Below are 14,996 nucleotides of genomic sequence, written 5' to 3' on the forward strand. Positions count from 1 at the left end.
TGTTGAATGTTGAATGTTGAAATAGAATGTTGAATGTTGAAAACGAATGTTGGAAGTGGAAAACGAATGTTGAAAGTTGAAATCGAATGTTGAATGTTGAATATCGAATGTTGAAAACGAATGTTGAATGTTGAAATCGAATGTTGAATGTTGAATGTTGAATGTTGAAAACGAATGTTGAAATCGAATGTTGAATGTTGAAATCGAATGTTGAAAGTTGAAAATCGAATGTTGAAAAGGAATGTTGAATGTTGAAAACGAATGTCGAATGTTGAAAACGAATGTTGAATGTTGAAAACGAATGTTGAATGTTGAAATCGAAAACGAATGTTGAATGTTGAAATCGAATGTTGAAAGTTGAAAATCGAATGTTGAAAACGAATGTTGAATGTTGAAATCGAATGTTGAATGTTGAAAATGGATATGAGAAAAAAAAAAAAAAAAAAAAAAAAAAAAAAAAAAAAAAATGAAAGTTGAATGTTGAATATTGACATTGAATGTTGAATATTGAAATCGAATGTTGAAAGTTGAAAATTGAATGTTGAAAACGAATGTTGAATGAATGTTGAATGTTGAAATCGAATGTTGAATGTTGAAATCGAATGTTGAAAACGAATGTTGAATGTTGAAATCGAATGTTGAAAGTTGAAAATCGAATGTTGAAAACGAATGTTGAACGTTGAAAACGAATGTTGAATGTTGAAATCGAATGTTGAAAGTTGAAAATCGAATGTTGAAAACGAATGTTGAATGTTGAAGTCGAATGTTGAATGTTGAAAATGGATATGAGAAAAAAAAAAAAAAAAAAAAAAAAAAACTTGAATGATGAATGTTGAATGTTGAATGTTGAATGTTGAATATTGAAATCGAATGTTGAATGTTGAAATCAAATGTTGAATGTTGAAAATGGATATGAGAAAAAAAAAAAAAAAAAAAAAAAATTTGAATGTTGAATGTTGAATATTGAAATCGAATGTTGAATGTTGAAATCGAATGTTGAATGTTGAAATCGAATGTTGAATGTTGAAAATGGATACGAGAAAAAAAAAAAAAAAAAAAAAAAAAAAAATTGAATGTTGAATGTTGAATGTTGAATATTGAACCAACTTGACATCCGTAAATGAAATGATGAATTATTATAAAATGTTTTCTACCCTCAGTCATATATAACATTAGTAAGATCTGGACCCTCGGTCATATATGGCATTAGTAAGATATGCCTGGACCCTCGGTCATATATGGCTTTAGTTTGACCTGGACGCTCGGTCATATATGGCATTAGTAAGATCTGGACCCTCGGTCATATATGGCTTTAGTTTGACCTGGACGCTCGGTCATATATGGCATTAGTAAGATCTGGACCCTGGGTCATATATGTCATTAGTAAGATCTGGCGTATTTTTTTGTAATTTTTGGCTTTGAGTTCCTTCGATTTTGATTTGATTTATTTGATTCCAGTGTCATTATGTATCTTGATTAACATACCTGTCAACTTTTCATAATGCTCATGGGGGTTTACGTGCAAGATGGCTCATATAGTCCTTCAAGTATATTTTAATGTTGTTTGTGGCTGCTTCATACTTTTACAAGCCTATAGCCATTGTAAAATGGATTGTTTTGTTTAAAATTATAAACAAAATTGTTCTTTCAAAATTTCTATTCAGGAGCCTCCATGGGGGAAGTCCCCCACAAATAGTGACAGCTGGCAGGTATGGGTTAGACAACATGAACATCTGGCATACCAAATTCTTAGCATGGTTTAAATTAAAACTACTCTAATCTCGTATAAAGAGAACACATTTTCTGATTTGATCGTAATCATCTTATCGGTCCAACAGCATTGTCTGAAACATGAAGTACGGTATGCTACCACTCCAACATAAGACGTTATATAACTATGGTTACCTGGAATCATCGCATTTGTAATAGATTAAAGGTTTAGGTCTTCAATCTGACAAATTCTAGAAACAAATCTAAGCAAGAGGCGACAGTAGTTTATCAAATTTTAACTCGAAATCCAGTTGAAATATACCAACTGAGTGAAAGAAAAATAAACCAGAAGGCATTACATGATTTCAAGAAGGAATAGTAAGACTGTATTGTATCATCCTATGCAAGAAATCCACGCAATGCAAATCTACTACAGCAAACGAATAGATTTATATCCGTATGTTTTCAGATCATACGACTGTCATGGAGTGTAAAGATCTAAGACCGGTAAACTATGTTTTGAGTATGAGTTGAGACATAGACACATCGTATCGGTCAACCAGTTCGTGATGGTGACTGTACTACTTGTATAATGTTGATTTATATCGTTCTGCCTCATTTCACTGCTTTCACAGGAGATGTGGTACTGGAAGTTAAATAAAGCAAATCGTCAAGTCTCGTTTCTATGTATGTTGGCGTTTGTGTTTGTTGCAGTTCAGTGTTTCTGTTGTTCCGTTGTTTTCCTCTTATAGTTGATGTGTTTCCCTCGGTTTTAGTTTGTAACCAGGATTTTTTCTCTCTCAATTGATTTATGACTATTGAACAGCGGTATATTACTGCTTCTTTATAGGCCGTGGCTATTTGACAGGAACTGGCAAACTAGCAACTTTGTTATTTGACCGTCGGCCGCAAAATAACAAATTTGCTATTTAGCCGGCTCTGATTAAATTATATCCATGATATACCACTGGAATTAAAATTTAAGAATACTAATCAAATATAAAAAATTTCTGTTTAAAAAGTTTTGTTACTGTTGCTTATATAAACATTTAAACTTCTTATTTAAAACAATTAAAAGAAAAAACTATAATGCGTACACATAGAAAATTTTAATAAAAATAGGGTGACTCTATTAAGAATAGAAGTGAAGTAAAAAGATAAATTAACTTTTTAAAAGTAAAATACAAAAATGATAATAGTCACTTTGTAGCTATATATACTACATTCCGAAAACTAGTATACTCTTTTCATTTACGGAACCAGCGTAATGTGATTGTGTTGCCAAAGCAATGGCAAAATGATCTTTTAGTACACTGAGAAGACTTGAGAAATACAATTATAATCATAGAGAAATGTAATTGTATTTATTTATGTATTTTCTCATTAAAAACATATCATGTAAGTTGCAAAGACACTGTTCCAACATATCTCAACCCAATACACATTAGAAGTTTGTTTTTCTCTAATTATTATTTTCTTCAAATCTATTCATCATATATTTAGTTTCAAAAGTTGTTTTTTACTGCTGAAAAAATATTTTTTGTAAGGTCATGTTATGTTCCAGGAAATTGCAAGAATGCAAGACTTTCCACTATTAACACCTTGAGTGGTAGTCCTATTTAAAAGACGCTGCAGGTTCATATCATTTACATTCAACGTTTTTTATCGGAAATTTATTTTTATTATCATGTTGAACTGAGTACAAAAAATCTTGCATTCAACTTTTTGCAGGAAGTATTGTCTGATACAAAGTCTTTTCACTTTTCAGTGAAAAACTTGCATGTAATTTTAGTCTCAGCAGGCATATATTTGAACCACTTGCTATTCTACACAAGAAAAGAAAGACGGTATGTGAAATGAAACAGGTACAAACGACATTGCAAAGTGCTTTTTATTCAAATTTAGTGAGATCTTTATGATGGACTTCAACTTTCATGTACAAAGCTCCTCACATTTTGATTGCTCCAAACAGGCCGTAAGACCAGGACCATTTATACAACACATTTTGCACATTTTATCTGTGTTTAATCAACTTTTCTCAAGATCCAGAGTTAACAAATGGATAATACAATTTGATAAAAGCATAAAAAACCAAATATTGACACATGAAAACCTTCCAGATAGACGTAAGAATGCCACTTATGCATAAATATGGAAAATGGTTTGAAATGCTCATTTTGACCATATGATGCCAAAAGTGCAGATTTCATGTTTACTGATTTCATCTCTTAGGATAGAAAGACTTAACCAATCTGAATAAAACTAGGTACGACCAAAGCTTAATAAATAATAAGATTGTTGACCAAGTTTCATGCCAATGAAATGTAACTTATAGACAAAATGATCATTTTCATATTCAACTTTAGGTGTTAAATTTTTACATAAAAAATGAAGAATTTCAGCTATCAACAATTGGGGCTTTAAAATAAAAATATTGCAACAAATTATTTTGTAGATTTTGTAGACTATTTACCGGATTTGTAATCACATAAGCAACACGACGGGTGCCGCATGTGGAGCAGGATCTGCTTACCCTTCCGGAGCACCTGAGATCACCCCTAGTTTTTGGTGGGGTTCGTGTTGTTTATTCTTTAGTTTTCTATGTTGTGTCATGTGTACTATTGTTTTTCTGTTTGTCTTTTTCATTTTTAGCCATGGCGTTGTCAGTTTGTTTTAGATTTACGAGTTTGACTGTCCCTTTGGTATCTTTCGTCCCTCTTTTATATGTCCTATAACATGTATTTAAGTAATAGAATACTCATTTCATGTATCAGATTTATACGAGGGTTATAATTTTGTACGCCAGGCAAGCGATTTGTCTACAAAAGGCTCGTCAGTGACACTTGATTTAACAAATTTAAAAGGCCAAATATTGTACAAAATTGAAGAGCGAAAATTCCGAAAGGTTTTGCCAAATACAGCAAATGTAATCTATTCATGGGGTAGAACATCCTTATTATTTCGATCAATTTTAATTTTGTAAACAGCTATAATTGATAAATATATATGACACAAAAGTGCTGTTATTTGGACACTGAAATTGTAAAAATATAATTATTCAAGACTTCAGTTGTAAATCAAGAATAATGTTCTTTTTATTGTTAAATGAACATCATAAAAATGTTAAAATTATCTTATTTTACGCCTAGTTTTGAAAAAAATAGATAAAAAGATTTGCCAAAAATAATACTTTACACACATTGAAATGTTGTTTACAGTTTGTAGCATTTCGAATTACGAAAACACATACTAGGGGCTTTATCAAACCTATTTTTGATCATATGATTGGAGCAAAAACTGTTCCCCTCTACCACCTTCCCTCCCCCACCCATGAATATGAGACATCAAGATACTGTAACGGTTCAACAATCTATGATGAAAGGGATAGAAAAAAAGACAAAAAATATTGATTTCAGTTATCCTTCATAACCAGTATGGAGTTAATTTAATTTGATTTAAGACTTCTCTCAGTGAAACTTTCATAAAGAAAACGTTTCCTGATTTATGATCGTATCATCTGAAAGACGTTATCATCATGGGCCCAATAACATAGGCTGAGACGGATGTTTGAACTCAAACATAAGAACTCGTAATTATTGGTATCCTGGAATCATGGCATTGCTCATGTATCAAATGTCTCCGTCAATTAAATTATAAAAGGCAAAAAGCGAACGTAGTTTAAACCAGGTTAAATCCACCATTTTCTACATTTGAAAATGCCTGTACGAAGTCAGGAAAATGACAGTTCTTGTCCATTCGTGTTTGATGCGTTTTGTTATTTGATTTTGCCATGTGATTATGGACTTTCCGAATAGATTTTCCTCTTAGTTCAGTATTTTTGTGATTTTACTTTTCATCATTGTTTTACTCGAAAACTAGTTTGAATATACGAACGTGATGAAAGAAAAATATACCAGAGGGAATTGAATGATTTTAAGAAGAGTGAGACTGTGTATTGTACCATGCGATGCAAGAATTCCACGCAATGCATGCGCATATATATACTTCATCAAACATTTACGATATTTAATAGAGTTATATATCGGTACGTTTTCAGATCAAGACCGCGAAAATATGATTCTTTAGAGTTGAGACCCAGACACATTTTATCGGTCAAACAGTTCGTGATGGTAACCGTAAAACTTGTGTATATAGTGTCGATTTCGTCGTTCTGTCTCATTACACTGCTTTCAGTGTTTGTATTCAGGGTTTCAGTAATGAAGCAGATCTATGAAGGTTTATACATGAATATCAATAATGTGGTCATTTTAATAGATTTCCTGCTACACAACTTTGAATTTTCGAAAAGATAAGGATTTTCTTATCGCAGGCATAGATAACCTTAGCCGTATTTGGCACAACATTTTGGAATTTTGGATCCTCAATGCTCTTCAACTTTGTAATTGTTTGGCTTCATGAATATTTTGATATGAGCGTCACTGATGAGTCTTATGTAGACGAAACGCGCGTCTGGCGTACTAAATTATAATCCTGGTACCTTTGATAACTATATACAGGGGTGAATTCAGTAAAAATCCCTCTTTGTCTTAAATGCAAATATGTGTCTAGAATTAAATTTATACATGAGATACCTTTAGAAATCAGAAGCTTCCATATATCATTCATTAAAGTATAAATCTTTTGCATCATTAAAGCATAGGGTCATGCGGCATTTTTGGGCATTTTACAAACACTGTAGATTCGCACTTAAGGAGGCTCCTGGGTACAAAAATTTTAGCAAAAAATTAAACCTTTATTTTTTCATTACAAATTTCATTCATTACATAATTAGTTGTTACTTTATGATATGGTACAAAAAACAACCCACAAAAATGATTTGGTTTGGCCCCAGATGACTTTAAAACTTGAAAAAGCTCCAAATTATCTCCCTTTGGTGCGAAAATGCCATTTTTTGGCCTTAAATATGAAATATCTTTGTTAACTCATCGGTGACCTATATTTTTTATTATTGTTTTCAAATAAGCTGTACATAAACTAAATTATTGTAAAATTTAAGCGATTTCTTATATTAGGTTATTTTTTTATTTCGATATTTCCTCTTTTTCTACTATTAGTTCAACAGAAAAAAAGGACATTAACAAAAATGTATGCTTTTTCCAGAGGCAGATTTTAGCTTAAATAAACGGTGACCCCATTTTTTTATTTCATTTTTCTTTTAAGTATATGATAAAGTTCATTTATGAAAAAATATAGCGAAATCCTATATTAGGGAAAAAAAATCATTTATACCCAGGAGCCCCCTTAATTCTTATTTTTTTAAACTCTAGTTTTGATTCATCATTATCAAACATTTTCTACAAATCAGAGGAACACAGGACTTCAATGTTTTACAAAAAGCTCTCCCCCAAATGGATGGTCCCTAATAACGTATATTCATTTACTGAATTAGCCCCTATAAGGGACCTTTCTTCCTCATTTCCTATTGATTTTGTATTTATCAATTAATTTATCCAATTTTTAAGTTCCAGTTTCAATGAAAGATTCATTATTGCTGAATGTGAATAGATAGAGGAAATTTTTGCCTTTTATGGAAGTTTTTTTATTATTACACTGAATATACCCCAAAAAGGCAATAGTATATATTGTTACAAGTTCTTAATATTTTTGTTTTTTTCCCCATATACCCATGCTTCCTCCCACAGTATACTCAGTGCATCCTTGTTAGCCGCAAATTAACATAGAAAACCAGCTATTTACTTGTTTATTTTAATAATCATGTTGTTTGTCTTTCTTCTACTAATTATATTTAGTCCCTTTGGTACCTTATTAACATTTACAACGGATATGAAAAATATCATAAAATTGAGAATGGAAACGGGGAATGTGTCAAAGAGCAGAAAACAATCCAAAGCTGCCAATGGTTCTTCAATACAGCAAGTAAAATGCCGCACCCTGAGAAGGGCTTCATCTGGCCCCTAAACAATATAAACGTGTTCTGGTTCAAAGAAAATGGACGTCACACTAAACTCCGAAACATATAAATGAGAATTTAAAAAAAAAACACACATTCCGAGCATATATAGTATGCGAAACTAAAAAAGACACCAAGGAACACAATGAAAAACGATTAACCTGGAGATCAGCATACGATATTAAGTGATAGACTTCTATTCTTTATTTCTATACTTCTATTTTAATCTTAATTATAAGACCGGTAAAATATCATGTAAGTGCCATGCAATAGCTACTGCCTTTATTTAATTTGATCTGTGATATTCATTTTACGATATTGGAGATCTAAAGTTTCTTAAAAACACCGTAGACACATCGGAATTGTCCGAGTCGATATCAGTGCACGCAGCCAAAACAAGCAATCACAGAAAAGCTACATGTATGGTACCGTTTGAATGTCATTCTAAATATACAAAAGCATACACGAATACAATTAGCGATAAAAACTAAGATCAACTGGCCGTGGCATCAATATTTAATGTTTATGTAGCTTTTGAAATGTAAAATTAATACGTATTATTTCTATTGTATGTTTGAAAAAATACCTATATGGTCCAAATACTCATATGGTCCGGCCCGTTAACATCCAAACGAGTATAATATTCATATGGTCCGACCATACGCGTATGGTCGGACCATATGAGTATACGCATATGGTCATGACCATACGCGTATGGTCCAAATACTCATATGGTCCGGAACATCTATACAGTTAAGACCTTAAATCGCCCCACGTTGAAACAGAAATAAATAAATTTAACAAAAGCTGGAAAACATCTGCAATCAGTATCAACTGTTTTCAAAAAAGTATTTTTTATATCTAGTCAATATATTAATCATTTGTTGCATGTTAACTGAGTGTATATTGCCTTTGTGGATGATGAATCGACTGTATAGCAACAGACTCACACACATCTGAATAAATACGGCTTTCATTACAAGGTGTGTACGTGCTCCTTTGCTCCAAGAGAGACATGAGCAAAAACGAATGAAATCAACCCTACTTAAGTATTACAGTCACCATAAAAAAAAATAGCTGGAGACACATACACCACACAGCTTGTCTTGCTACTTTTTTGAGTTTGTTCAGTTCCCTCAATTGTTTTGTTTTTACAGTTATTTGAATCTTCTTATAGGTGTTTCGAGATTTAAACATCAGGAAACGATCTACAAAGCTGTTGATTTTAGACATGCACGTAAGCATGAATAAGATGAAGTTGTATAAGAGAGGCCAGAAATATCAAAGGGACATTCAATAAACTCATTAGTCGAAAACAAACTGACAATGCCATTGAAAAAAATGTTAAAACGATCAAAAGACAAACAACAGTATACAAAAGACAAGTTGAACATGGAAAACCAAGGACTGTATGAGACACATGAAACCCAACAAAACCCCGGCTGTGGTCTCAGGTGCTCTGGTAAGGGAAGCATATCCTGCTTAACAAGTGCATCCTTCCTGTTGTTAATGTAAGTAAGCACCTCATGTTTTTGGTACAGGTTACATTCGGGGTAAAGAGTATGTGATTATGTTTGCAGTAATGAGAACAGATCAGTTGTCATCTCTGATAAAGATATTACGTAACATTCAATTAACTTTCTGTTTAAACTGAGACAGTATTTCTTAGTAATTGTCTATTAAAGCATGGGGGATATCTACATCAAAGCATGCAGGATATCTTCATCAAAGCATGGGGGATATCTACATCCAAGCATGGGGGATATCTATATCAAAGCATGGGGGATATCTACATTAAAGCATGGAAGATATCTACATCAAAGCATGGGGAATATCTACATCAAAGCATGGCGGATATCTACATCAAAGCATGGGGGAATATCTACATCAAAGCATGGGGGAATATTTATATCAAAGCATGGGGGGATATCTACATCAAAGCATGGGGGATATCTACATCAAAGCATGGGGGATATCTACATCAAAGCATGTAGGAATGTTTACATCAAAGCATGGGGGATATCTACATCAAAGCATGGGGGATATCTACATCAAAGCATGGGGAATATCTACATTAAAGCATGGAGGATATCTATATCAAAGCATGGGGGATATCTACATTTAAGCATGGAGGATATCAACATTAAAGCATGGAGGATATCTACATCAAAGCATGAAGAATATCTACATCAAAGCATGGAGGATATCTACATCAAAGCATGGGGGATATCTATATCAAAGCATGGGGGATATCTACATCAAAGCATGGGGGATATCTACATTAAAGCATGGAGGATATCTACATCAAAGCATGGGGAATATCTACATCAAAGCATGGAGGATATCTACATCAAAGCATGGGGGGATATCTACATCAAAGCATGGGGGATATCTACATTAAAGCATGGAGGACATCTACATCACAGCATGGAGGAATATTTACATCAAAGCATGGGGGATATCTACATCAAAGCATGGGGGAATATTTACATCAAAACATGGGGAATATCTACATCAAAGCATGCAGGATATCTATATCAAAGCATGGGGAATATCTACATCAAAGCATGGGGGATATCTACATCAAAGCATGGGGAATAACTACATCAAAGCATTGAGGATATCTACATCAAAGCATGGGGGATATCTACATCAAAGCATGGGGAATAACTACATCAAAGCATTGAGGATATCTACATCAAAGCATTGGGGATATCTACATCAAAGCATGGGGGAATATTAACATCAAAGCATGGGGGATATCTACATCAAAGCATGGGGGATATCTACATCAAAGCATGTAGGAATATTTACATCAAAGCATGGGGGATATCTACATCAAAGCATGGGGATATCTACATCAAAGCATGGGGGAATATTTACATCAAAGCATGGGGGATATCTACATCAAAGCATGGGGGATATCTACATCAAAGCATGGGGGATATCTACATCAAAGCATGTAGGAATATTTACATCAAAGCATAGGGGATATCTACATCAAAGCATGGGGATATCTACATTAAAGCATGGAGGAATATTTACATCAAAGCATGGGGGATATCTACATCAAAGCATGGGGGATATCTACATTAAAGCATGGAGGATATCTACATCAAAGCATGGGGAATATCTACATCAAAGCATGGAGGATATCTACATCAAAGCATGGGGGAATATTTACATCAAAGCATGGGGGAATATTTACATCAAAGCATGGGGGAATATTTACATCAAAGCATGGGGGGATATCTACATCAAAGCATGGGGGAATATTTACATCAAAGCATTGGGGATATCTACATCAAAGCATGAAGGATATCTACATCAAAGCATGGGGGATATCTACATCAAAGCATGGGGAATATCTACATCAAAGCATGGAGAATATCTACATCAAAGCATGGGGGATATCTACATCAAAGCATCAGGGATATCTACATCAAAGCATCAGGGATATCAACATTAAAGCATGGAGGATATCTACATCAAAGCATGGAGGATATCTACATCAAAGCATGGGGAATATCTACATCAAAGCATGCAGGATATCTTCATCAAAGCATGGGGGATATCTACATTAAAGCATGGGGGATATCTTCATCAAAGCATGGGGAATATCTACATCAAAGCATGGTGGATATCTACATCAAATCATGGAGGATATCTTTATCAAAGCATGGAGGATATATAATTCAAAGCATAGGGGGATATCTACATGAAAGCATAGGGGATATCTACATCAAATCATGGAGAATATCTATATCAAATCATGGAGGATATCTATATCAAAGCATGGAGGATATCTACATCAAAGCATAGGGGAATATCTACAACAAAGCATGGGGGATATATATTTCAAAGCATGGAGGATATCTACATCAAAGCATGGAGGAATATCTACATTAAAGCATGGAGGATATCTACATCAAAGCATGGGGAATATCTACATCAAAGCATGGAGGATATCTACATCAAAGCATGGGGGAATATTTACATCAAAGCATGGGGGAATATTTACATCAAAATCAAAGCATGGGGGAATATTTACATCAAAGCATGGGGGGATATCTACATCAAAGCATGGGGGAATATTTACATCAAAGCATTGGGGATATCTACATCAAAGCATGAAGGATATCTACATCAAAGCATGGGGGATATCTACATCAAAGCATGGGGAATATCTACATCAAAGCATGGAGAATATCTACATCAAAGCATGGGGGATATCTACATCAAAGCATCAGGGATATCTAAATCAAAGCATCAGGGATATCAACATTAAAGCATGGAGGATATCTACATCAAAGCATGGGGAATATCTACATCAAAGCATGCAGGATATCTTCATCAAAGCATGGGGGATATCTACATTAAAGCATGGGGGATATCTTCATCAAAGCATGGGGAATATCTACATCAAAGCATGGTGGATATCTACATCAAATCATGGAGGATATCTTTATCAAAGCATGGAGGATATCTACATCAAAGCATAGGGGGGATATCTACATGAAAGCATAGGGGATATCTACATCAAATCATTGAGAATATCTATATCAAATCATGGAGGATATCTATATCAAAGCATGGAGGATATCTACATCAAAGCATAGGGGGATATCTACATGAAAGCATATGGGAATATCTACAACAAAGCATGGGGGATATCTATTTCAAAGCATGGAGGATATCTACAACAAAGCATTGGGGGATATCTATATCAAATCATGGAGGATATATATATATCAAAGCATTGAGGATATCTACAACAAAGCATAGGGGGATATCTATATCAAATCATGGAGGATATATATATCAAAGCATGGAGGATATCTATATCAAAGCATGGAGGATATCTACATCAAAGCATAGGGGGATATCTACATGAAAGCATATGGGAATATCTACAACAAAGCATGGGGGATATATATTTCAAAGCATGGAGGATATCTACATCAAAGCATGGAGGAATATTTACATCAAAGCATGGGGGATATCTACATCAAAGCATGGGGGATATCTACATGAAAGCATAGGGGATATCTACATCAAATCATGGATGATATCTATATCAAATCATGGAGGATATCTATATCAAAGCATGGAGGATATCTACATCAAAGCATAGGGGGATATCTACATGAAAGCATATGGGAATTTCTACAACAAAGCATGGGGGATATCTATTTCAAAGCATGGAGGATATCTACAACAAAGCATTGGGGGATATCTATATCAAATCATGGAGGATATATATATATATCAAAGCAGGGAGGATATCTACAACAAAGCATAGGGGGATATCCAGGGTTTCCCCTGGGTCAATTATATTTTTCGCCACCTCTTTCGCCAAAACAATATATTTTTCGCCACTTTATTATTTTTTTCGCCAAATAACATAACTATATTTTTCGTTTAAAATTTACATTTTTTTATACCCCCCCCCCCCCCCCCCCCCCTTCCCCCTTTCTCTTAAATAAGATGATTTTGCCCATTGTGTCTATGATTATGCTCTCAAACTTATTTTAGAGTTTACATGTTAATAAATAAACACTAAAAATTTACTTCAAAACAACAATTTTTTTTTTTATTTTAAAGGGAAAACTATTCATTGTATTTTAAACAACTTTTCTAATTGATTGGACCACTATACTTTTAATAATAAATAAGATATACGTCCTGGAATATAACAAAATTAATGGACATGTTTTGATTATCTAATACCATTATAGTGCATAGGGAAAGTTTTTGTAAACGTAAAAAATACTGATGTTCCCTTTTGTACTAAGAATTTTTTTTTACAACAAAACAAAAGCTTTTATCACATGAATTTGATCCCTCGTTTCATGTGTAGTCATTACATTGAAGGGCTACTCTCATTCGAGCCAACCATTTGGATATATTTCTTCATAACGACAGTATTCTTTTCTTGACCATCGTAAATGAAAAAGTTGAGACGTAAAACTAGGCCTGAAACACGTGTGTCACCCAAACGGATTTAAAAACGTCTTTCTAATCAATTACCGATATTTAAGTCAAAGGATAAATAAGTTTTTCGTCACAACAACAGCTTTCTTTTCTAAACTATCTAAGTTAAAAGCGGAGGAGACGTCAAAAGTTTGCTTCAAACACGTGCGTCGCAAAGTGGTAAATAAATTCTGTAAGTGACATTTAGCAGAAGCCATTTAACCATATCATTTAAATTTTTGTCAAACAATTCAATCAACACCTTTATTAATATAGTCCTTTGTTGTCAATAGCTATAAAATGCAATCAGCTGATTATTGATTTTCTGTCCAAACCTTAATGAGGTCAAGGTGAATTCCGAGTATTGTCTGATCGGGTAAAGTCCGAGAAACTCGAAAAAAGTAAATAAACAAGATGGAGGAAAATAAATCGTTCTATATATTTCTTTCGCAAAATTCTTTCGCAAATGACAAATTTTTATTGCCACAATTATTATTTTTTCGCAAATTGGCGACCGCCAGCGGAAACCCTGGGGATATCTATATCAAATCATGGAGGATATGTATATCAAAGCATGGAGGATATCTATATCAAAGCATGGAGGATATCTACATCAAAGCATAGGGGGATATCTACATGAAAGCATATGGGAATATTTACAACAAAGCATGGGGGATATATATTTCAAAGCATGGAGGATATCTACATCAAAGCATAGGGGGATATCTACATCAAAGCATAGGGAGATATCTACATGAACGCATGGGGGGGATATCTACATGAAAGCATAGGGGATATCTACATCAAAGCATTGCGGATATCTATATTAAATCATGGAGGATATCTATATCAAAGCATAGGGGGATATCTACATCAAAGCATAGGGGATATCTACATCAAAGCATAGGGGGATATCTACATGAAAGCATATGGGAATATCTACAACAAATCATGGAGGATATATATATATATCACAGCATGGAGGATATCTACATCAAAGCATAGGGGGATATCTACAGCAAAGCATTGGGGATATCTATATCAATTCATGGGGATATATATATATCAAAGCATAGGGGGATATCTACATCAAAGCATAGGGGGATATCTACATGAAAGCATATGGGAATATCTACAACAAAGCATGGGGGATATATATTTCAAAGTATTGAGGATATCTACAACAAAGCATAGGGGGATATCTATATCAAATCATGGAGGATATATATATATCAAAGCATGGAGGATATCTACATCAAAGCATAGGGGGATATCTACATCAAAGCATGGGGGATATCTACATCAAAGCATGGATGATATCTACATCAAAGCATAGGGGGATATCTACATCAAATCATGGGGGATATCTACATCAAAGCAT

At 33.8% G+C, this 14,996-nt stretch overlaps 1 protein-coding gene across 1 annotated transcript; it reads left to right on the top strand.

Annotated features, from left to right (window-relative positions):
• The first annotated feature begins 10,394 nt into the window (after positions 1-10,394).
• Positions 10,395-11,111, top strand: LOC134727872 (uncharacterized). Its single transcript, XM_063592267.1, has one exon. It carries the CDS (start codon positions 10,395-10,397, stop codon positions 11,109-11,111), a length of 717 nt encoding a protein of 238 aa, XP_063448337.1.
• The last annotated feature ends 3,885 nt before the right edge of the window (positions 11,112-14,996 follow it).

The sequence above is a fragment of the Mytilus trossulus genome, chromosome 8 (assembly GCF_036588685.1).
Source record: "Mytilus trossulus isolate FHL-02 chromosome 8, PNRI_Mtr1.1.1.hap1, whole genome shotgun sequence".
Lineage (NCBI taxonomy): Eukaryota > Metazoa > Mollusca > Bivalvia > Mytilida > Mytilidae > Mytilus > Mytilus trossulus.

Bases quoted from the DNA above. Each gene is read 5' to 3' on its own strand.
- LOC134727872 (XM_063592267.1), top strand. From the start codon at position 10,395: ATGGGGGATATCTACATCAAAGCATGGGGGATATCTACATCAAAGCAT.